The sequence below is a fragment of the Micromesistius poutassou genome (genome assembly GCF_964030765.1).
Source record: "Micromesistius poutassou genome assembly, chromosome: 10".
Lineage (NCBI taxonomy): Eukaryota > Metazoa > Chordata > Actinopteri > Gadiformes > Gadidae > Micromesistius > Micromesistius poutassou.
Window position 1 is genome coordinate 16,504,351 of NC_140280.1, and position 25,053 is coordinate 16,529,403.

The 25,053-nt window shown below is 44.9% G+C and overlaps 1 protein-coding gene across 1 annotated transcript in view; it reads right to left on the bottom strand.

The window, feature by feature from the left end:
* The window catches only part of cblb (Cbl proto-oncogene B, E3 ubiquitin protein ligase), a 35,408-nt gene that overhangs the window by 7,637 nt on the left and 2,718 nt on the right, over positions 1 to 25,053 (bottom strand). Inside the window, exons 4-9 of the mRNA XM_084474257.1 lie at positions 14,587 to 14,733; positions 13,147 to 13,303; positions 11,054 to 11,175; positions 9,050 to 9,187; positions 8,174 to 8,261; positions 7,509 to 7,646 (exon numbers count right to left, since the gene is read on the bottom strand). Of these exons, the coding sequence (XP_084330383.1) occupies positions 7,509 to 7,646; positions 8,174 to 8,261; positions 9,050 to 9,187; positions 11,054 to 11,175; positions 13,147 to 13,303; positions 14,587 to 14,733 (790 nt within the window). The remainder of the gene's footprint in view (positions 1 to 7,508; positions 7,647 to 8,173; positions 8,262 to 9,049; positions 9,188 to 11,053; positions 11,176 to 13,146; positions 13,304 to 14,586; positions 14,734 to 25,053) is intronic.

The window sequence follows — 25,053 nt, forward strand, 5'->3', positions numbered from 1 at the left end:
CACACACACACAGACACATAAACAGAGACACACACAAACAGAAACACAAATACACACAAACACACACACACACACACACACACACACACACACACACACACAGAAAGACACACACACACGGATCAGATGAGTGATGATGCTATACTCAAAACCCATACTTTAAAAAAGATTACAATGATTAAAAAATCTCCATCTATTTGTGGTTGTTATAAGTAAGACAATTTAGCACACGGTTCGCTTGACAAAGATACGCACCAACGCATTTCCCTCCACTAAACCACAACGTTTGACACCTTGCTATTTCCCTTGTTTATTGAAATGTATCAAATTGATTTTAAATTGTTTATTGTTTTTTTATATTTATTGTTTATTTTATTATTATTAAGTCACTGTCCTACACACACACACACACACACACACGTCACTGTCCTACACACACACACACACACACACACACACACACACACACACACACACACACACACACACACACACACACACACGTCACTGTCCTACACACACACACACACACACACACACACACACACACACACACACACACACACACACACGTCACTGTCCTACACACACACACACACACACACACACACGTCACTGTCCTACACACACACACACACACACACACACACACACACACACACACACACACACACACACACACACACACACACACACACACACACACACACACACACACACAGACCCCCACTCTCCCAGCGAGATGATGGCAGACAGGCGGGCGGCTACGTTAGACATGATAGATGACACTCTTTTCTCGCTGCGTGATTGATAACAATGTGCAGAACATGGTTTGTGTCGCTGTGGCGGCATGTGGAAGCCATTAGGAGACCGGAGGGAGGGGGACCCGTCTGGTTCCACTCCGCTGGCAGGACTACGGTGAAGACTACTGGGCTCCACGCGCGTGCACCGCCCTGCCCCGGCCGCGCTCCCACCCAGGTGAGCGTGCACGGGAAAGTGCGCACGGAAGAGTGTGCACGTTCTCCACCATAAACGGCACGACGTGGCCGCGTGTGACTGTGAAGCAAGAAGGAGGCGGCCGGACATCATGGCTCATGATGTGTGCGTGTGCGTGCACGTGCGTGTGTGTGTGTGTGCGTGTGTGTGTGTGTGTGTGTGTGTGTGTTTGTTTGCAATACTGTGACTTGTGTGTGTATGGGTAAAAGTGTGATGTCCATGTGTTTATCTGTTTGTAATACTGTGACTTGTGTGACTGTGTGACTGTGTGTGTGTGTGTGTGTGTGTGTGTGTGTGTGTGTGTGTGTGTGTGTCATGATTGGAATATAAAAGGGATTTTGGAGGAGGGAGTTCTGTTAAAACATCTCCCTGACTGGATGGATGGGGGGGTGGTGGTGGTTCTGGTGCTGGTGGTGGTGGTGGTGGTGCTGGCAATCAAAGCCAGACCATGTTTACCCAGAACAAAGGCTGCAATTGAAGACGCACATGTGGTTGGGACGGTGAGGGTGTGTGTGTGGGAGGGGAAGAGAGGGGGGGGGCTGGCGGGTCGTGGGGGCAGAGGGTGTTTGAAACAAGATCCTAACAAGGCCAGGGATGGGAAGGAGTGGGAGGTTAAAAGAGAGGTGGTTGAAGCCAACACACACACACACACACACACACACACACACACACACACAATTACATTACAGGCAAAAGGCATGACTAAGCAAAACGGGAAGACATTTTGAGGGGACACATATAACGATGCCCCCACCACCCCACCTACTTTTGTTGGAAACCATTGATTGGCTCCCTGACATGTCTGCCATGTTTTAACCACCAGCAACTTCATCAGTCACATTACAACTGATTCATGGCCTCATTGGTCGTGACCATATTTGTCAAGATATTGACTCATGACTTGGAGGACTGGGTGGCGGCTTGCGGTGAGAATCTAGTTCCTGTTACTGTACGTCGAATCTGGGATCCAGCAGTCCGACTCTGCTATCAGGGAACAGGACTGCACAGCCTAAGCCCTGTTTGCGTTTTGTTACGGAGATATTCTACCGCAGAGAAACTGTTTCATAAGATTTATTTTTGCATTTTTATGCTTTTATGATAGAGTGAGATAGAGAGGAAGGTATGGGAGAGAGAGGGGAGGACATGCAGCAAAGGACCACGGGGCAGGAATCGAACCCGGGTCACTAAGATCAGGACTGAGCCTATACGGTACGCGCTCTAAAGGACTTACTAATTGTATGAACTATATATCTACCCGTGAACAAGGTGTTGATTGGAAACATTTCAAAGATTTTCCTAAGAATGTCAATGTCTGAACAGGATGATTTGGCTCGTCTTCCCACAAGTTTACTAGTGCTGGCCAAGTTAATGTCGTCAAAGTCAATTACACCGGTTACAGAACAGCGCCTCCAGCAGAAGACAGTGAAACGTCATCCAGATCATGCGCCTATCAGACTTTAGATAACAAGTCTAACGTTTCATTTGTGGCGCCCACGCCACGCCGAAACCCAACGGACAGTGTTTGAACTTTAAACCAATCAGGTCCGAGCGGGTGGGCTGAGGGACGTTTTGTCGCCATCTTCTTCTTATTGAGTTTGGGACAAAAACATAGAAATAGAATCGGATAATAATAGAAGAAAAAAGAATCGTAGAAAAAAATCGTATATCATCGCGACGCACTCATGTTACACACCTGGAACGGTGCTTGGAGAGGCTTGAGGCATGCCTCATTTGTTACAGAGCCCCACTTAGAACTTTGAACTCACCAATGGAGGAGATGGAGGAGATGGGGGGGAGGGGTCAAAGATCAAAGGAGATCAAACAGCGTCATTACCGAGAACAGGATGTGGAACAAACGCACATCAGCGGCCAGCTGTTCCTCACTGAGCGAGCGTTGGGGTTAGGGAGGGGCCAAGAGTCTACAGGCTACCCTTGCTCTATGCATTGAGAGACAGAGACAGAGATGTAGGGGGGGGGGGGGGGGTGGAGAGATGTAGAGAGAGAGATGAGGGAGAAGAGAGAGAGAGACAGAGAGAAAGAGAGAAAGAGACAGAGATGTGCAGAGGGCGAGAGAGAGAGAAGAGAGAAGAGAGAAGAGAGAGAGAGAGCGGTGGAAGTACAGAGTGCATGAGAGAGAGAGAGAGAGAAAGAGAGAGAGAGAGAGAGAGAGAGAGAGAGACCCCTCTCTCAGGGAACCACCTGGTCGGGTGACTCACGGAATCCTCAAGCAGAAAATACTCATTTGGTCATACCTTCTCACCCACTCACTGACACACACACACATACACACCACTAGCTCAACACCCACTCCCAGCTAGTGGGAGCCCAGTGGACCCCTGTAGTAGCGGGGGCCAGGGCTTTTCGTGGGCCCCTTACCAAAACAGGAAGTGTGACAGAGAAACAAAACTCTGTTTGTGTGGGCGTCACTGACATCGACTCGAGGTTTACAGACTAGAGAACGGCTCACACACCCTCTCTCTCTCTCTTTCACACACACAGACACACACTTCACATCTACTGCACTTCACATCTACTGCATGACGGCTGGAAATCATGACAATCTCATAAAAGTAGTAAAATCACACACTGTCGCCACACCAAGCTGTGCGTGCGTGTGCGTGTGCGTGTGCGTGTGTGTGTGTGTGTGTGTGCGTGCGCGCTATGGGTTGAGTTCAGACAGAATTACTAGGAACATTAAATGATAGCTGTCTGCTTGTTCTGGCAGACGCGGGTTAGATAACCAATAATTATCTGTCTTGACTTTCTAGTTGACGCCAACTGCTTTCAGCAAACAAGAGTTCCAGGGAGGAGAACATGAGAGTTTACTCTTTCACAGACAAAATATTTTACATGACATCACTGCCATTGGCTCGTGTGGCACATTGTCGTGTTGCAATGAAAGCGAAGGAAACATTAAAAAAACTAATGTTTTTTTTCAGTTCAATTTAGTCATTTTGACTAGGGCTCTAACACTTTGGCCAGCTGCCCAAATAACCTTGCCTTAGAGCCAGGACTGGGAGAGCCAGCGCACTGCCGGGCTTGCTTACCATCTGAGGGAGTATGTGCTAATGTGTGCACGCACGTGTGTGTGTGTGTGTGTGTGTGTGTGTGTGTGTGTGTGTGTGTGTGTGTGTGTGTGTGTGTGTGTGTGTGTGTGTGTGTGTGCTTACTTGCTGCTCCATCCACCTTGAGGAACTTTTGTTACCCTCAGCTCAGAATAAAACAACACAAGCCACTCGGCTAATCACTCCTGGGGGAGGGGATGCTGAATTATACAATACAAGCAATATATTCATATTTTACTTTTATGGCCATGAAACAATGGAACAACCTTCCACTAGAGCTCATAACAATGACACCTTTTTTAACTTTCTCCTGCTAACAAAACATTGTATATTTAAGCAATAGATCACGACAGGCTGTGGTATACGGTATACGGGGGTCGCCATCCCTCCGCTGCGCGTCGGGACGGACAACGCCCCTTAACTGTGGTATAATGAACGTATACCACTGACTGAAGTGATCTATTGCTTTTATAAAACGGTTACGTAAATATGGCGAAATGAAAGTCATAGACACCCTCAATTTTGAAAAAGCTAGAAAGTCGGAAAAGCATTTTTTTTAACGAACACAAAAAAGTAGTCCCTCCTGGCTGCCGGCAAAGTGTACGGCGGTTGCTATGCAACACACTGTAGCGTCCTTCAGAGAGAAGGCTAGAGACGGTAGCTCGGTTCGCCGGCAATTTAGCCTTCTATCGAGTTCACTCGAACTCGATAGTAGGCTAAATTGCCGACTGTGTGCCTATTGCTTTACAACATTTCCACCCTCTCCAGCAATCAACATGTTTTTAGGCTTCAGTGAACTATGCTATCGCTTTTATATATAAATAAACAACAGTTAGAGTTAGGCGCGGAGTGATACTGAACTCTGTAAGCTGAACGGGCGTCATAGCTGTGTGTATACGCTCAATATACAACAGTTGGGAACCAATCAGATCGCTTGATTTATGCCACCCGTTTTATAATTAAGCAATAGATCACGACAGGCTGTGGTATGTTCTCATTATACCACAGTTAAGGGGCGTTGTCTGTCCCGACACGCAGCGGAGGGACGGCGACCCCCTTAACTGTGGTATAATGAGAACATTTCACTGACTGAAGTGATCTATTGCTTTTATAAAATGGTTACGTAAGTATGGCGAAATGAAAGTCATAGACACCCTCAATTTTGAAAAAGCAAGAAAGTCGGAAAAGCATTTTTTTTAACAAATACAAAAAAGTAGTCCCTCCTGGCTGCCTGCAAAGTGTATGGCGGTTGCTATGCAACACACTGTAGCGTCCATCAGAGAGAAGGCTAGAGACGGTAGCTTCGTTTGCCGGCAATTTAGCCTTCTATCGAGTTCACTCACCGTGTGCCTATTGCTTGCTTAGGCGCGGAGTGATACTGAACTCTGTAAACTGAACGGGCGTCATGGCTGTGTGTATACGCTCATTATACAACAGTTGGGAACCAATCAGATCGCTTGATTTAAGCCACCCACTTTATAAACACAAACAAACCGACTTGGACACATTAGGGCTTTAGTGTTGTTGGTTGCTGGGGGGCGGGTGGGGCGGGGGCGGAGGGGGGGGGGGGGGAGAGAGAGAGATAGAGAGATACAGAGGAAGAGCTCTTTCACGGGCAGATTGAAACGCAGATAGCCCGGGCAACCAGAGGAGAACGGGATCAGGGAGACAGGAGAGTAGATGAGAGAGCTGGGTGGATGGAAGGAGAGATAGACAGAAAGAGAGAGAGAGAGCGAGAGAGAGATAGAGCGAGAGAGAGAGTGACATGCCAGGAGACGGGACAGATCTCTGGATTCGTCAAGCCACTCATTAGGCGCGTGCTAATTACTGACATGCTCCAGGGTCACTTTCAGTAGACGTGCTCATATCAGCACGACTGCACACACACACACACACACACACACACACGCACACACACACGCACATACCTTGAACCCCCCCTCACACACACACTCACCTTACAAGTACACAGGCAAGCCCAGACACACACACACACGCACACACACACACACACACACATTGAACCCCCCCTCACACACACACTCACCTTACAAGTACACAGGCAAGCCCAGACACACACACACACACACACACACACACACACACACACACACACACACACACACACACACACACACACACACACACACACACATGCACGCACGCTCACAGGCAAGCCCAGACACACACACGTTCTAGTTCTTCACTTCCGTCCCAAATTGATATATGGAATCGGATTAGGACAGACGCAAAGACTCCTGGGAGGGAGAGGCTGTGGAGGAGCCCCACGGCTCACAGCTCTGCACTCTGAATGCTGAATACAACAGTGTTTCCATGACACACAAGATGCATGTTTAATGGCCGTTTTACATTTTACATCGTCATCATCGGCAGAATGCAGTGCGAGTCTTTCTATCTGCATCGTCCGGGGAGTTACACTCACACAACTTTTTCGCCTGGGAGTCAAACACCCCCACCAGCGCATATATTGCATGCACTTAAAAGGAATCACTGCAAGATGCTTTGGATTAAAGAGTCTACTTTATGAATGGACTAATAAAACGCGTGCCTGAAAAGGAAAGGCAAGGTTGGGTAGGATTCAAAGTGTAGTGAAAGTAGCATGGGAGATATATATATATATGACGCTGAAGAATTAGAGGAAGTGTGAATTGAACTGTGGCGTTGTAGCGATAACAAGCATAAAGCATTTGTCACACTAAGGACCCAGCGGCTCTATTCAAACGGATACAAGTCTGAAAAATGTGCCTGTTTTAGCATTCAATATTTATGTGAAGTAGTTTATAGTTGGAGGCAATGTTCAAATTGGCTCACTTGGTCCTTTATTCCCTCTATAGTGAACAACATATAGTACGCTATTTAAGGAATACCAGTTGGGGGAATTTGAACACTAATTGTTGGCTGCAAATCCATTGCCATTACGTGTATGGGTCGCACAAACAAGCTGAACAAGGGTCATCAATCATTAGTCCACCGTGACAGGTTACCCTCCGGGAGACGACCCAGCCAAAAGCAGCTGTAATGTTATTGCATGACATGTTGCCTCATAATCACTGCGCCAAAAATAGTGCAGACTGATCTTTGTTTTTGTGGACAAACTACAATCGCGTGTCTTGTAACTGGCACTCGTTTTGAATGAGGGACTATTTGGAACACGTTGGAAATCGTTATTTAGTCATTCAAAGCATATTAACCTTCACATGGTCCGCAGCTAGTTAGCAGCTGCTACTGTAATTCAACAAATCGTCTGAATCTGGACAAGGGAGAACGCCACTTTACAGATATCTCGGCGTGTCCCTTTGATACCCATAGTGCACCAGGAAAAGAAGTGTACAACTGAAGCACATATAGGGCCCAGGTGGACCGCGTGGACCAGGAGTGCCTAGGGCCCAGGTGGATGGAGGGGGGGGGGGGGGGGTCCACCCTTCAGCTTACCTGCCAGGCGGTGAGGCAGGAGGTGCACATGAGATGACCGCAGGGCTCGATCTTCACGTCTTTGTCATTCTCCGCGCAGATCTTACACAGCTGGAAGGTGGAGCCCATCTCGCAGTACAGCTCATACTGCTCCTGTTGGGGGGGGGAGCATTTATACACACTGTAAAGAAGCCTCCTTGACCCGTATACGGTGCTCATTTGAATAGCCCGTGTTGTGATGTGCTATAGTTTGATTATTTTGGCATTTTGGTGAACTTCTACAGCATTGTTGTCCGCCTGAAGCTGCGTCCTTGGCTGCTGCTGCCTGCCTTGGCGAGGTTCACCCTTGAACACTTTACAACATTACATTTTTAATCAAAAGAGTTTTTCTCTTAGAAAGTAGATAAAGGTTAAATAAATGTAAATATGCGTGCACAACACCCGCATACACACACACACACGCACACATACACACACAGACAAAAGGAAGAAAATACTTTCCAGATGCAGTGAGTGAGTCATCCGTGGACTCTGATAATTCTGTCAACAATTCTGCCTATGCTCGTGGGGTGCTTGTCCCCGTGCACAAATGGCTCTTATTGAGCAGGAACACAAATGCGGGCCCAGGTTCTCTGCGTGTGGTATGAGTGTGTCTGTGTGGGTGTGTGTGTGATGACTACCTGAGTGACTTTGATGTGGTCGTGTGGCGTGGGCTCGCACAGGTCACTGAGGTCTGGGTTGTAGCTGCGACCGTCTGGAAACAAATAACTGCGGGAGACAAATGATTCAGTGGAGGCTGAATGTTCACTCAAACATCCAACGTGTGCACAGAGCTCCGTATGTTCCTTGCAGTGGCATCTGCTATGGCGTGATAGTAAATAGCAATATAACTGAGCTACAGTGTGGCAGATTGTGTGTGTAAGGTGTATTGAGCGTTCTGGCATTTGGTGTATTCATTCAACTTTATGTCACCCTGCCGTTACCTAACAGATGTTCCCAGAGAACACTCATAACAACATCATTGGACAAAATAATTGGAAAGACTCTGCCGACAGCAGAAACAGGATGGATGGTTACCATCGCTTTTAATATTTTGTGTTTAGCGTTTATTGAGCGACATGTCTGAAATGAGTAAACAAAATTCAGAGAAATTAAATCTCAATACAATCAATGATGGCACAAAAAGCTGACAAAGGTTGGATGTAAACAGCCAGCAATAAAGCACGCTAGTATGAAAGGCACAAAGGCTCAAAGATTTCCCTGCTCGCAGATAAAAAACTAAACTTGAAAAAAATGAAACGGTTTTCATTTTGGGAATTACTTTTCCTTTACATTGGTCTTGTGCCCTTCATATACACATTTTAGGAGGAACGCTATAGAGCCTGGCCTATGCATATCAGCGTGGGCCGTCACTCATGACCACCAATTTGCCCATGGCAGAGAGTCGAGGGCAACTGATCAATGGGATGGAGTGAACCGTGGAGTGACGCAGTGTGTGCCTGTGCGTGTGAGCGCGTGTAAGCGTGTGTGTGTATGCGTGTGTGTGCATTACATACAAGCCCTCCCTGTAGCCGTCAATGAGGGCCTGGAACAGTGGCTTGTTGTTTGGGATGGTCTGCAGGATGTTTCCGTCGTTGGTCACGTAGCCGATGGCCCACTGGCCAAGCCGTGTGCAGCTCAGTCTGAAGATGTAGCTGGATACACGCACAAACACAATCAGTCAAAATAACGCTCCAATAAAAAAACGTCATTTCGCTTACTCACAAAATGATTTGGTAACCTGACAATTTATGCCCTGCAGTAAGATCCAGGCAGTGGCCAACAAAGGAAACTAATATATGTATCTACAAATGACAACATTTTAATATACATGTCAAGAAGGAGCAGATAAGGGGGGGTTAGACTTTGCTCAAGGACGCCTACAGGTAGACTTCAGATGTTGGGTTTGGACCCAGAACCTTTTCGTACCCTAACCACTACTAGACTATACTGCAGACATTCATGGTCCTATGCTAGTACAGAGATCTGTTGGTTCCATAGTGTCTGGTCATCATGTTACAGGGTGGAGAGCGAAGCAAAGGGGGCTAACGGTGTCATCAATGTAAGCCAGCCGAAGACCTTTATGATAACATGAGATGGAGATTTCATCTAGTTCAGGAAAAATGGTAGCAGCACTTTGCAATATGAGCACAAATATGGGCATTAACCACTAATTTGTGTTAGTTAATGCAGTCCTAAGAAACTGTTATTTACAGTTGCATTAATGGTGTTCATGTTAATTCATTTATGGTAACTAAGGTATTAATTCATACATTATTTAATAGGGTTAGGGTTAACCCTAATCCACAAACACTAACTCTAACCCTTAACCTAACACTAACCCGAACCCCTATGCTAAGGCTATATAATAATATATAACTTCTGTTTAAACCAACAGAGGAAAAAACGAGATCCCCAGAAGGTGAAACTCAACAGAAATACACTAATAAATAAGTTTATTTCCCAATAATAAGATGATCTCAAATGTCGTGCTTATTTTAGTGGAACCTCCACAGTATTCGCGTCAATACCATTCCAACCTGAGCTGGCATGACACATCCTTTCTGAGTTAGTCATAAGGGAAGGCAATCTCTAATTGTGAAAGCATCTTTCGCCTCTACAGAAAGCCCTTTGTGAGTGTGCCTGTGCGGGGAAGCATGTAGACACCTCATTGGTGGCTGCCTCCATGGAACTCTGTACAAACGTTCCACTGCTCACCGGAAAGTCACGTTCACACGCGTCTTCAGCGGATAACACAAAGCAGAAGAGTCACACTCTCCCTCCGCTCTCATTCATCCTGCTGTTAAGATAATGGTTTTCTATTCCGAGCAGACGAACGCGGGCCGCTCGAGAGGTGGCTGATGAATGAGCATGTGTGCCTGGAACTGGCAGCTCATCATCACTGACTGATGTAACCACACACACACTTGCATATTCACCGGGAAAGTCAGAGTGTGTGTTTGTTCCCTTATGTTGGTTTACTGGTGTCTTAAGAATTGGTATTCTTAATGGATCGTAACTGGGGTATGCCTATGACTCATAATTGTATCATCCACCTACCTTTTATTTCATACCTCCCTCAATGCCTCAAACGTTTCATGCGTTGATGAGTCAGTTATTAGGTATTTCAGAATGTGAAAAGGTTAAGGATAACTGGCCTTCAGTAAGTTTAACCTTCATTTTTTTATGAGCGATCTTGAAACAAGAGATTATGTGCTTCACTGAGTCGTCTGTGGCTCAAACAGTGTGAGAACATGAGATCAGATTCCCTAGCAATTCTGTTCAAATGATTCATTAATGGGTTAGGTTTAGGGGTCATTCAACCAAAACATCCTGGGTGTCCGGGTAAGAAAACCCTTTGCTGGATCCAGATTCAGCACTACCTTTAACACAGGACATAGGAAATCTGTAACGCGAGCCCAAAAACACAATACATTCACCCACACCCACACCCACACCCACACACACACACACACACACACACACACACTCTCTGACGCAGGCAGAAATGAACACCTCACCTTCCGGGCTTGTTGATGTACTTGTGCAGCCGGGCCTTGACTTCGTCGTAAGTGAGGAACGCCATGTAGCCCGGGTGAGTCACCGCCAGGAAATTCCAGTTCCTCAAGATGGACCCCCAAGGCTGGGAAGGTGACATGGAGAGAGGAGTTAGGAGGACACAAGACACAGACATTTACACACCAGCAAGCTAGTTTGTAAACAGCACGTACACAGCTGTTCCCTGTACACACACACACACACACGATGAGGGAATGTTTGCATTTCTGCTAACAAACTTCCATTCTTCCATCCATTTTGTGGACCCACATATCCCTGAAGAAGGTTTCTGTGTGGAGGAGGGTGGGGGGGGGGGGGGGCGATCCTAGTGAATCCTGGGGGCAGCATCTTTAGGAGGCTGGATAACCCCCACACACCTTGTGTCGTGACACTTTATTCAACAAGGTCACGCGATGGATGTACGATACACACATATGTCGATACTATTTTTAAGATGGTGAGGACGTGATGTGATTCACATCGCGGCAATATTTATTTTGGTTTTTCAACCTTAAAAAACGTACAAGGATGAAGGGATGGCTTTGATCAAGCTTGTGTCTGAAGATACCGGATGCGTCTTCCTTGATCTTGTTAGCAGCAATCTATCAGAAAAGCGGGTTGGCGGGTTTAGGGGTTTAGACAGCCTGTTGCTTTTCCGTTTGGATCCACTTGTGTTCACCTTATTTACCGTCAGGATGTTTCATGTTTTTCGTCGGACGTTTCCATACCACTGAATCACTCGAGATCAAGGGAAGACCCAATGTCGACAGCAGAGTGTGCGTTTGTGTGTTTGTATGCGTGTGCGTTTGCATGTGTGTGTGTCTACCTAGACTTGGATTGACATCCCCTTTCCTAAAGTCAATCAAATCGACGATCCAACCAAGCCCCCCAATCCAGATCCTTCAACTGTGCTCCTTTTTCACTTGAGGGAACATTAATGCTGTTTGGCACTCTTCAAAGTTAAGTCGACAGCTATAATTGCTGCCCTGGGAATGCTTTTCTGTACAAACACACACACACACATTTGGAGCAGTCTGCAGTCACATTGAAGTTCGAAAAAAAAATAAAATTCTATTTCGCTCATGGCCACAATGTAATACTGTTGATCCAAACAGACTAAGAGCAGGGGATCCTGCCAAAGCACAAGCGCGCGCGCTGAGGGGCCCCCTGCCGCCCACACACACACACACATACATCTTGAAGCCACATGGGCCAGCAATCTGTCAAGGGCCGGACGAAAAACTAGACTCTTATAAAAGGATACAAATTTGAAAAATAAAAAATAAAAACAAACCAAAACACACATCCAAAAACCCAGAGCAAATATTTCAAAAATAACCGAAGCAGCAGGGGAAGTAGGAGGGGAACACACACACAGACACACAGACACACACAAACACATACACAAAAAATAATCGCCTCTGTAGGAAAACAACATCTTCTTTTTCTTTTGTATTCAATTGGTTCCAGGAAGGCACGGGTAGCACCTTGGCCAGTATTGGGACGTTAAGAAGCAACAACAAGCAGAGTCTTGAAGCTCTGAATCTGTTATCGGGGCCCAGTGGAGGGAGGGAGGGAGGTGGGTAAGCTAAGAGGGGGCCAGCGTGGAGGGTGGGTGAGCTGGCACATAAATCTAAAAGCAGGTGATTGAAGTGCACATTATGACTGCTAATAAATCGCCACTACGGGTGTGCGTGTATGTGCGTGCACGTGTGTGTGTGTGTGTGTGTGTGTGTGTGTGTGGGGGTGTATGTGTGCGTGTGTGTTTCTGTGACCAGTTGGTTGGAGCCAAATGCTATTCGGCACAATCCAAATAAAACAAAACAAAAGAACGAGCATGAAAGAACACGAGTCTGCCCTCGCAAGCCAGGAGTTATTAATTCACGTTTCATATTAATCATCCAGGGAAATGATTTAGAAAATAATCCATCTCAAAGGGAACGTGTTGACGATGAAGAGGACAAAAACAAGTCATTTTACATGAACAGAATGTAAGAAACGTGAACAAAGAAACACAAGCAAAAAACGCCGTTTCTGAAGCTGTGCCGAAACCGACCTGGAAGAGGCGTGTGAAGATGTCAAACTCGAACACCGAGATGTAGTCGTTGCACGTGAGGTCGATGGTGGACTTGAGGGCCATGGCCTCCAGGCCGGAGCTGATGAGGTGCACCTCGTGAAGGCACTGCCGGAAGACCTTCCAGGGCACTATCGTTCTGCGGGGGAGATGGAGGTCCGGGGACGTGGGTCAGTAATCAAATAGTAATCAGCGGACCCTTTTCGTTCCGTCCATCGAAAACCAACCGTGTCATTTTTTGTGACACGCGGTGGCGCTCCCGGAAAATCATCATATTGCATCATAATATTGCAATATCCACAAGTTCAATCATAGCTTCACTTAATTCCTAGTATCAGTCTCCAATAGTATTCGGGTTTGTTAGTTTCCTTTTTAGAGTAATAAGCCCTGTGGCCCTAACACATTGTCACGCTAGTACATGATACGAGTCATTTGACTCAGATGCGGCGACAGTGAAACAAGCTTTCCACGCACATTGAGGAAGCGGTGATGTGATTAACTAAGGAGGTAGTCAGACCTCAAAGGGCGAAAACGCAGCTATCTTCATACCAGGTGGAACTTTATGAGCATGAATGTGCAAATGGCGGCCAACAGCCTCATACAACTAGGAGGGCTCATTGTGAGCCATAATTCATGCTAATTAAGGCACACGGTACATTTTGTAGTAATGGCACGACCCTGACTGTTATAAATGTTACACACGTATTGACATAAGAATAAGCTCAACGCGTTCTATAACAAAACATAGAACTCTGAATACTAGATAAGGAAAACTATTTAGTGATTTCAATAGGAATCAACCAGACTGAAATAGCCCCGCGTTAAGTTTCCACTTCCGTTGCCGTACACAAACTTTTGGAGGTGTCGACAGAGAAACACAACAAAAAAAACCAGGACAAATATGGACTGTACTGCAAACTGAGCACAGAGAGAATGGTGAGATGTTGTCAACACTGACATGTTTATCAATGTGTGTGTGTGTGTGTGTGTGTGTGTGTGTGTGTGTGTGTGTGTGTGTGTGTGTGTGTGTGTACAAACAACCGGAAGGACTGAAGTGCCTTCTCATGGGTTCTACTGATAATTGAGGAGACAATGACTATCTGTGCGTAGCATTTGATTTCAGCAGGGTGTGGCTGGCGGATGTGTGTGTGTGTGTGTGTGTGTGTCTGTGCACCGATGCATGTGTAACTGCCCACTTTGCAAAATAAGCATTACCACTACAACACACACACACACACACACACACACACACACACACACACACACACACATTACCATCCTTTCCTCCGGGAATCATATACCATGTGCCGCAGAACGTTTTGTGTGGCCCCTAGGGACCACTAGTGAGACTGGGGTCAGACAGCAGTGTTTACGTAAGAAATACAAGCACAACAACCACTTAAAACATTTGGGTCACAGTACTTGTCTCCGAAGAATCTCTTCCAGAACTCTGCAGCGTCGGCCTTGGTGATGCGGAAGGTGTCTCCCTGGAAGTGTCCCCCTGGGAAGATGGCTTTGATCTCCGCCAGCATGTGGCTGAAGATCAGGGAGAGCTTGGTCAGGTTCCTCCTGCAGAACCACATAGAAAAACGACAAGCGCCATGACCGTTAAATGAATGGGGCTTTTTCGAATGCTTTTAAAAAGAAAAAATTTATGAATTTTATGTTATGCAAACATCTTTATAGACCTCACGATCAAATTCACCTCAAACTTTCAATCCTTTCCAACAAATCATTTCAAGTTGCATATCAACATTATCTTCCCCTATGTGTCAACAGTTGGTGCCAGACTTTGACGCCTGCTGTCAACATGAACACACAAAGTAAAGTGTTTATAATATACAGTAAATATTTCAATACAGCATTTTCCCCCTACCTAATAATCAAGGCAGAGGCAGGCTTTGATCTGTGTAGCCATACGTCTTGCTTGGTCTGGGGGTAGGAGGGGATTAGCATTGTTGCCGTTTGGACCCATACAGCACGGGACGTGTTATCTTACAGTATTATTCGCATACAGAGATGCAGAGCCCAATTCTTTGATCTTCAAGGGATTTAGCAAAGGATGTGCCCGGCATTAATTGTTTTGGCAGTTGTCTGCTTATTTCTTGATTTTTTTTTTTCACTGGGGAAGGAGAAGGGAATATTGTTGATTCCCTCATCCCACTGCTCTGGGCGCTGGGATTTGTCGAGCTCCCAGAGATAAGAAAACAGGCAGCTAAACACACACAAACACACGCGCGCGTGCGCAGAGACTAACAGACAGACAGCGGAAGAGCGCGCACACGCAAGCAAGACGGGGTGACTTTGCCCAAGGTGTGCATGAATGGAACAAAGGGAGAATACGGGCTGCAGGGTCCTGATAACCAGCTTTGGGAGGGCAGTTTGTGCGCACGTGCACGGCGTACGACTCACACCTTGAGCACAACTTCGGACCGGCAACTTTTGATTCTCTCCTTGAAAAGCCGAAAGCAAAACAAGGGAAGGGTGTTCGTCGGCAAGTTAAAAATAAAAAGTGTGTCTCAATCACGCAGACAACTTTTAGGTAACTTAAAGGCTACTTCCACACTAAATCAGTCCACATTTGGCTCAGAGGACCATCATCTGGAACATTTGGAGGAACTTCCGAAATCACGCATGAGGATACAAGTTGTGTGTGGATTGGGAAACAGCCAATTATGTTTATATTATCCTGTGTTGTTTCAGTTCTCCACAGTAGATCTCGATGATCGTAATCACATTCTGGCTATGGTATGTTAGCGTGCGCTAACGTGTCTGTTTGTTTATAGTATCAGCATTATGCAGGGTTTTCTAACATGTGTGTAATACGTCTCAAACACACTGTTTCAACTTAGGACACGTCATCAAAAACCACAGAATTTAACTTTGACTTGTAACTTCCACCGCAGAATCCATGTTAATGTGGTGATATTTGTCTATTGAACAAAAATGATGACAGAAGAATCCCTATTTGGCCAAAAGACAAATGAGTCAGAATCCGACACAATGAGTCAGAATCGAGCACAATGAGTCAGAATCCAAGAACAATGATAGCACACAAACTGCGAGTTTGGCAGAACGGACAATTTAGACGGCATCTCAGAGCAGCCTGCAAAAGGAATTAAAGCTATTAAAATTCAGCAGAAGGATTTGCAACAGGTCACAGCTTTCGGCACATTTTATTTCAAAGTGTCAAGTTATGCATTGCCATGATGTCAAGGAAATGTCCCTGACAATCCGCAAGCGCTCGAGGCGGGCTCCTTATCCGTCTTCTCCCCGAGCATTGATCTAGGATTTCACTTTACAACTCTAGCTTAATTCGTGGAGAAAGCCAAAGCTTTGGCAGTGAATCGCAAACTGCATGGAATAGTAGCTAGTTGTAACAAAATCGGGCCCAATAAAATATTTATAATGACATATAGGCTGCAACGCTCAACCTTTAAAGGTCACTGAGCAGTCACAGCTTGAGGTGTCTCGTCCTTCGGCTCCAGGACAAAGGAAGCAGGGGAGAGAGCTGCACAGACTGAGATTAGACAGCCCAAAATATCCTCAGATCCTAGCAAGGTGGTAGCAATCAGTTGATACCACCAATAAATGACATTTGTACAGGCAAATCTACCATCCGTGAGCAATATATTGCTCTCAACATTCCCCAAAGTGACAGGCTTTAACTGAGAATAATGATAGTGAGATAATGAAGGCTATATTTAGTCAACTGAAGAATATTTCAATAAAAAGAATAAAGACCAATAAACTTAAAGAGCTAGAAAGTTGGCTGAAGCTGAAGGTGGCTTAGGAGGGGGAGGTCGACGTGCCGGTAAGATAAGCATGGCGTTTAATGACTAACAAAGCGTTATTGTTTATCGACAATAAAACCAATTAGCCTCCTCACTGATCTCATGCCCTTCCAGTCATTCTCCAGTCACACAATAGCGCTTTAATCAGTCTGGGGAATCCCGGCATTGTACTCATACATTGTACTTAATACTGGGTCGAGCCCTGGTACCTGAACTGGGTCCAGCGCTCTCAGCACTCTCCCTTTAAAAAGAAGAGGGATGGCTGAGAGCCGAAGATGCTAACATAATGGCCTTTAGCTGAACACACTCCAAGCGGAACAGACACCAAACATTTTCCTACCAATATGCAGACGCAGGATGTTTTGCATTACAACCATTAATGAGCACAGCTCGGTAAAAGGAATCTCTGACAGAGAGGTAGTCCACCTGTGCATCATTTCTGTAGCATACATGCTGAAGTGAAATGTCCCTTTAGATCAACAAACAGCAAGGTATACTGTTCTCATGGGGTTGTGAGTTAGAGTTCAGGGCCCCTTTCAATAATGTGTTTTTTATAGGGTTTGTCCCTCCTTGTATGGTGGGACAACCCCTATCAACAACCATTAGGAGGTCTGTGTTTGCACTCTATCGAGTTCTAAAAGACCAGGCACTCAAGTAACCATTCATTAGTGCTCCTAATGCTGTGTGTGTCGATTAGCCGGGCCAGTGACAGCACGGCTAACCATTATCTAGCTCACTTCAAGTAATGTATACATGTCCTGACTCAAACCATCAGGGCTCCACACACATGACACCACAGTTCCCTTTTTCGGCTCAAATTTGTCACTTCAACATTTTTAAACGGAAGGGTAGCAAAGTATGTTCCAGTATGTTGGTAGCAACACAATGATACAATACAACCATTGAGATTGGCTCTACTGTGTTGCTACAGTACAGCTGTGCTACCTTATTTCAAAGGGTGGTATAACAAAGAGATAACAAACAAGATCAATATTAGACTACAATAGACTATGTGGCGCTATGATGCCGCCACTGTGTTCACAACACCTGTGCTAGCAAGGCTTAAAGGGTGGTAGCATAACAGCAGACACCATATAAGATGATGGAAATCAGCTGATGTGGTTTCATCATGTTTCAGCATGTTTGCTTCCTTAGCTGAGTGGCTTAGGAGACATCTTCAGGGAATATGAAAATGTTTTGATGAAGCTAAGCATCATCAAAATACATATATATCCTTTATTTATTTGTATTTTGCCCAATGAGTTTTGCTATCCTCGTGTTGCTCTACCAGCGACAATCTCTGGAAAGATGATAACGTGAAGGTGGAAATAGTGATGGGGCACGCACACGATACAGTGTGTGTAAGCAGCATCACTAAACATAACTGACAAAACTGAATTTCCCTGGTAGACATGAGCCTCAGCAGTTTTTCTTATCACTTGCTGGCTGATTCTGGGCCTGGGAGGATTAGATGAATTTAGCGTTTCATTCCTCTTTTTTTTTTTTTTTTAAAGGCTTCGGGAGATGGCGGCCGTGACTGGGCTCTTTTTAGCTCTTAAATTCATTAGCCCTGAGAATAAGAGGGGGTGAGAGGTGAGGCGGGGAGACGCTTAAAAGGTGTATTTGCGAGAGATAACGAGACATCATGACATAATTGCAAGGAGGCGCGTAGCAGGAGAGGCAAGAGTGAGCCGGTGAGTACTCCATACACTCTGCCAAGTGTACTTTTTGATTGTTTTTTGAGGACCAATTATAACATCAATTATTCACTATTCATTATTCATTGTTCAAAGAGTTTTGTTGGCAAAAAGAGCTATTACCATGGCGACGCTGTCCATTAAGTCGGCGAGAGAGGGAGAGGGCCCTTCAAATGCTATTCATTAGGTGACCAAATAGAGGATGAGGGACGGTCTAACACGGCTAATATTATAATTTAAGAGGGATGACAAAGCTAGAGTAGAAATGTGGGGTGAAAGTAATGTGATGATATATGCACCATTCATGCACAACAACAGTGATTACAATTTCACATTCAATGTCCATCATCAAAAGTTTTACGGTTAGGACATGAGCTCCAAAAGGAACAGTCACCCACACACACAACATTTTATACTGCAAATCAGAAGTTTACGAGTGTCACATTCATTGCACAGCAGGGTTTCGGCAAGGCCAATGCCGGCACAGGGCAACAACAATGAATGCAAAGAAGGAATGAAAAAAATCCACCCAGTACACCCAGTAACCCTGGTCCTACCCCTGTCCCACCTCCTTCCCCTTCCCCAGCAGACCTCAGCCCTGGATACCGACCAACGCTCTTTCACTTCCCCACTTCCTTCCACACTTCCTCCACAGATGGCTCCGCTTTCTGTAATGCTTTACTCATCGCACTGCCACTCCCTCATCTTGTACCCCACCGTCACCAGTCCCCCCCCAACCCCCCCGCCCCCGAGGATTTTACATGGGAAAGACTTCTTATGAGCGACAGAGCCACTTCAAGGCATAGTTGGGTAAACAAGAAGTGGGCTGAGCCTGTGGCAACACAAAAGCTGTTTGTGAGCCCTGACCACTTTGTTTAACTATACATGATATGATATGCTGCTGAGATCCTGGCCCCAGGACCGTATTTCATGTCAGCATTATTGGGAATATTTAGAATTTCAAGCTTGACATATGGAAAAAATGCTGATAAAAAATAAAAATAATAATCTTCAACAATCTCTGCAATGTTTAACTTTTGCAGATCGATCTAAATGTCTTAGTGTACCCTTGTAAATCTATCAGTAAAAAAGTAAACGAATGGCTAAATACAAAAAATGTAAACTAATAATACATTGATTACGAGATGACTCCAGACGTTTCTCTTTAGCAGTATTATGAGTGAGGAAATAGCAGTGTATAATCCTATCATATCCTGTATTGTATCCATTTCCTGTTTAGTCATGCACCTCCATTAGCCAAATCTGTAAGAATTGCAACAACATCATATTAAAATCCTCCCACCTAGTACTATCGTGACTAAAGTGGAAACTCAAAATGCCTCATCTAATGGTATCTCTGGCAGTAAGAAGCAGGTATGAGAAAAACAAGGTCATTGCATAGCTATTGATTTCATTATACAGTATTATAAACAGAAAACACATCTAAAGTATGTTTTCATTCCCCATCATACATGTTACCTCCTTCACTACTTAATTATGATATTCTTGCCTGATATTAAACAGCACATCACTGAAAACTACATGCAGCTGACTCATGCAACAGATGCAGGATCTCCAGAATAATTTACTACTACTCAACTACACATGAAAGCCTAGTAATCTGGTAATGTAGTGCACAACACGCCAAGATCCTGAATTGAGGCTCAGCCCTAACTCTGCAGTGTATACTTCATTAGATAAAATATAACTTATTTAAAATGGTTATTTACTATGCAGACACCAAGATATGCAACAGTAATTCAAAACTGACAACTGATTCACTGATTAACGAGATGCTTGTAGATGGTATAACCTTTTATTTTCCACCACATGCATAAGATACAGATACTGGATGTGTACTGAATATCATTAATACTTCATTTCTATTCCATGATCAGTGCAGTGGGTGTGGTAACCAATGAACTGCTGTTCTTGTGTAAATAACAGTGCACCTTCACTTCAGCTGATTTAGAGACAATTACTTTAGGATGCTGTTAAAGGCACACTTCTAATCATGCCTGGCTATAAACGCCCTGCAGTGCAAATCACTCCCCATGTTCTTCACACATAGCATCCACACAGCCTTGTAGACCGCAGATGGACAGCTAAAACCATCACCAAAAACATGTGGTAGGATGCTAGAAACATAATCTTAATTCTGTCCTCAAAGACCTGCAGAATCTTTAAGCTATTAATACTGCTCAAAAGCAAACGGTTACTGCCAGAAATATACATGCACACACACACACACACACACACACACACACACACACACACACACACACACACACACACACACACACACACACACACACACACCAGCTTTCTCAACCGTAGCACACCATCCATTGTAATAAACAGGAATGAAAGTGACCTGACTTTCCGTAACATACAGATGTATTTGAAATATATAGACCCTTGATTGGCAGAAGTCCTATTTAGCAACAAAATATGTCTACAGCTACCTTGTGGCCAATCACATTTCATTCAGTCAGTCGAGCCGCTGCAGCAAGAGTTATTAAGGCCACAACCCTATGATATGTCAATGCCATTTACTGCTGGTCTATGGCGGCTCTCTCTCTTGATCTCAAACGCAGAGACAAACGCCGCTAAACAAAGAATTATATGGTCCGTTTTTGTCACCTTACTGCCAATATGTTTGACGGATTAACAGGATTACATATGAAAGCGAATAAGGAAGTAGACATATTCTAAAATCAGCACAAAAACCCTGTCCACTTACTCTCCCCATAAGTGACGGGTCGCTTTGCTGATTCCTATTTGTGCAGAGTAAGGTCTAGGAGCCAGCAAACACGGGTGGGGGGGGGGGGGCGGAGAAAGAAAACGGTACAAAAAATAAAAAGACTGAATCTAATCAAACAAAAAAACTGAAACACACTCAGACAACGGTGCTGTGGAAGTTACCCACTCATATCGCCTCTCACGTGTTCAACCAAACATCTCTCGGTTTTGCCAACACACGGGGGAACACCACCACCTCTAAATGGCGATATTGACATTCAAAGCGTTGATTTGAATCTGGCTGCGTGGGTGAATGAGTGATTCTCCGAGACCGTATCAGGTGTCCTGATCAGAGGGCGGCCTGCACTGGGGACCAGACAGAAGGACGATGAAGGAGTAGGGGGTGTGTGTGGGGGGGACGACCAAGAATAGAACATAGGATGTAGAATGATCACATGTCGTGGAGCAGGGCGGGAGCTCAGCCCTCGGGTAAGGTGTTGGCAGGGAGGTGGGCGAAGGTTAGTCAAGCGTCGGTTAATCAAGCATGTGATATGGACGGGTGCCAGACAGGCCGTGACCGAGACAGCAGCGGCCCACATATGGGGTAGGCAGCATCTCCCGGGGCACACACCAGATGCTGCTCTGCCCGGCTGTTCCAGCGCCCCCCCCCCCCCCCCCGAAAAAAAAGAGAGAGGGACAGAGAATTTGTTCTCCCTGTCGGCCCCCTGGGATCACCTTTTGTCAGGAGGAGGTTGTGTGTCACGGCGTGCATTACGAGTCGGGACTACCCCTCAAGGTTAAATTAAATCCTCCCCTTTATTTCTTTGTATGCTAATCGCTGCCTTGACAGAGCGGCTGACCACTATTGATTATGACTTTAAAGAAAGGGCCATAAGAATAACTTACATTTTGCTCTTCTGCACAAACAAATATGCACATGCTCTTGAGTCATTTGTTTGTCATCCTCCTAACTTTAGTCGTTTTGACACTGACAGAGTTTGTCCATGATAAGGGGCAGTTGGGTTGGCTACATGTGTAGTGAAAATCCAGGGAAACTTTGCCAAGTCCTCCAGAAACCTGTGAGGGACTTCAGACACTACATCTTGTGCTTACACTAAGAATAAATACCACCAGGCTGAGGAAATGCTAATCATGCTATATTGTTTATGGAAGTGCTATGTGACATGTCAAGTGAAACACGCAGGCATGACGTGACAATATGTGGCGTTATAATACAGATGATATGATAATCATACAATGTGCTTGCTCGGACACGTTGGCTTGACACACATTCTTTGAGTTGAATGACATTCTCATATCTGAAGTTGTTTTTGACTCACAGACTTGACTGACTCAAAAAAAAAACATTAATAAGTACAGAAAAATCACCACAGGCTGCTAATATACTCCATACCATTAGCCATTCTTTATGAATTCTTCAATTTTAGAGAAGGCTTGGAAAGCGACCAAATGTATTTTGAGTTTGACTCTATGCCATACATGGCGGCGAAGAGTCGATTGTTTACTATTATGTCATAGGGTCCGGAGATGTCAAAAAGACCTCTTGAAGAATGTGAGGATTCTTCTTCAGTCTCGGTTTAGGACTGGCTATTATACATACAAAAGTTTGTTTTTCATGGCGCAATGGGATGTGACGGTATTTTGTTTTGGCATGCAAATAAACAATAAAAAGCATTAAAAAATATTTTGTCCCAATCGTGCTGCTCTATAGTCCCACATTACTTCGCCACTCTCAGGCTTTAATCATCCATTTCCCCTTTTTCCTCAACAATAATAGAGCAGACTAAACTATGAAGTTCACGGTGGTTTGGTAAAAACAAGACCTCCGTGTTGACCATCCTTGGGTTGCCTGCAAGACCCCCAGCAGAGGATGACGGTAATGTCATAACAATGCCAAATGTAATCATTGAACGTTATGCAACACAAAGTCAATAACAGCGATACGTCCATAATGTCTTTCAAACAACTTTAATCTAATAGCATTTGCCTTCACCAAAAATAATTAATGTTACTGATGTCATTCTTAGGTTTTTACATTGTTTGATGTGAACCAGCCTTCACTTAAGAACATGAATTGCACCATTGTAATTCCTGGCTGAAAGTTGTATAAATATACGTACAAAGCATAAGACAGGGCCGGTAAAAGCTTTTTCCTATTGTCAACTAAGACTAAGAAGCACACATGTATAAAAAGTTCTTCCCTCTCTTTCTCCGTTAATGTGTTGCTTGGATGCAAGACTCTGTTGTTTACATTCTGGAGCTAGTGATAGGACCTTAAATACCAAGTTACGGCCCGTATATGTTGACAAAGGGGAGAGATATTTTAGCCAGGGTTAGAGAAAGGACATCAGACACTCGCCGTTGGAGTGCAACCAACCACAAAATGTATACCAACAGGAAGTAATGTGTGCCAAAATCGTCCTTCGCTGTGTACAAAGGGAATCAGAAAAAACTCTCTGAATAAGAGAGAGAAAATCACTGGAGGCTAAATCAATAACTGTCTTCAATTGCTTTGCGTATTAGGGAAGTTTCCATCTCTTCAAATGCAGTCTTGAAATAAAGCAGTTCCTATTTATCCTCTCTGTCTTATTTCCCTTACATCCGCTGTATCAGTCAATACTAACTGACCATAATGCATTTAGGCCATTGTCGAGAAGGAAATAGTGCAGGCTCAAAGCTGATTTTGTTGTTGTACCACAAATCAAATATCTTTAAAACATATTTCCTTGGCCGGTATCAGGAATGGCAAAGCTCATCTTTCAGTGGTGTCAGCAACTCTCACATCCAGCGATCGAATGCATGGCACAGGAAATTGCTGAAATGTGACATTTGTATGTGAATGCCCATTTTTTTGCATAATTCTCTTTGAGAGGAGGTGCAGTGTGGAAAATGGAGGCTTAGCAGAAGCTCTCGGCAGAGGAGAGAAAAAGAGAGTCCTAAAGCTGTACTCTTATTCTAGCTTCCCCTGTTCCACCTCCACCTGGCAGTCGTTTCAGAGTGCTTAGAGCTGTGTGCCCATCTGGAGCCATCCCAAGGCCTGATGGCAGTGATTTAAATGGAGGTGACAAGAGGAGGGACCCCCTCGACCCACTTAAACACACACACACACACACACACACACACACACACACACACACACACACACACACACACACACACACACACACACACACACACACACACACACACACACACACAAAAAGGTATCCCCCCCCCCCCAGACCAAAACTACTCACAGCTTGATAGGCCCCATAGTGAGCCGAGTGACCATTCCGTTACCCCGACTAGGCAGGCCAACCTTTCATCTTGTGTCATCATCATTAACCTCACAAGGCCTCCATTTGCCCCTGGATATTTTATCATAACTTCACACACATATCAGATAATATTGTTTGTGTCTATTATCACTGAAAACACAAAAAAAACAGCCCAGAAAAACACACCTTTTCTAACAGCAGAGTTTAGACTTAAAGGGCATAAAACATTGATAGTTAGTTCATTTCACTCCGCAAAATTACACTTTAAAAAAAATAACGCAATTATCCAGAAACATCTTTCAGCCTAGCTGGGCTCTGAGTAATGAAAGAAGCCAATCATCAACGACACTGTTGAATTATCCTAAAAGGCCTGCATCT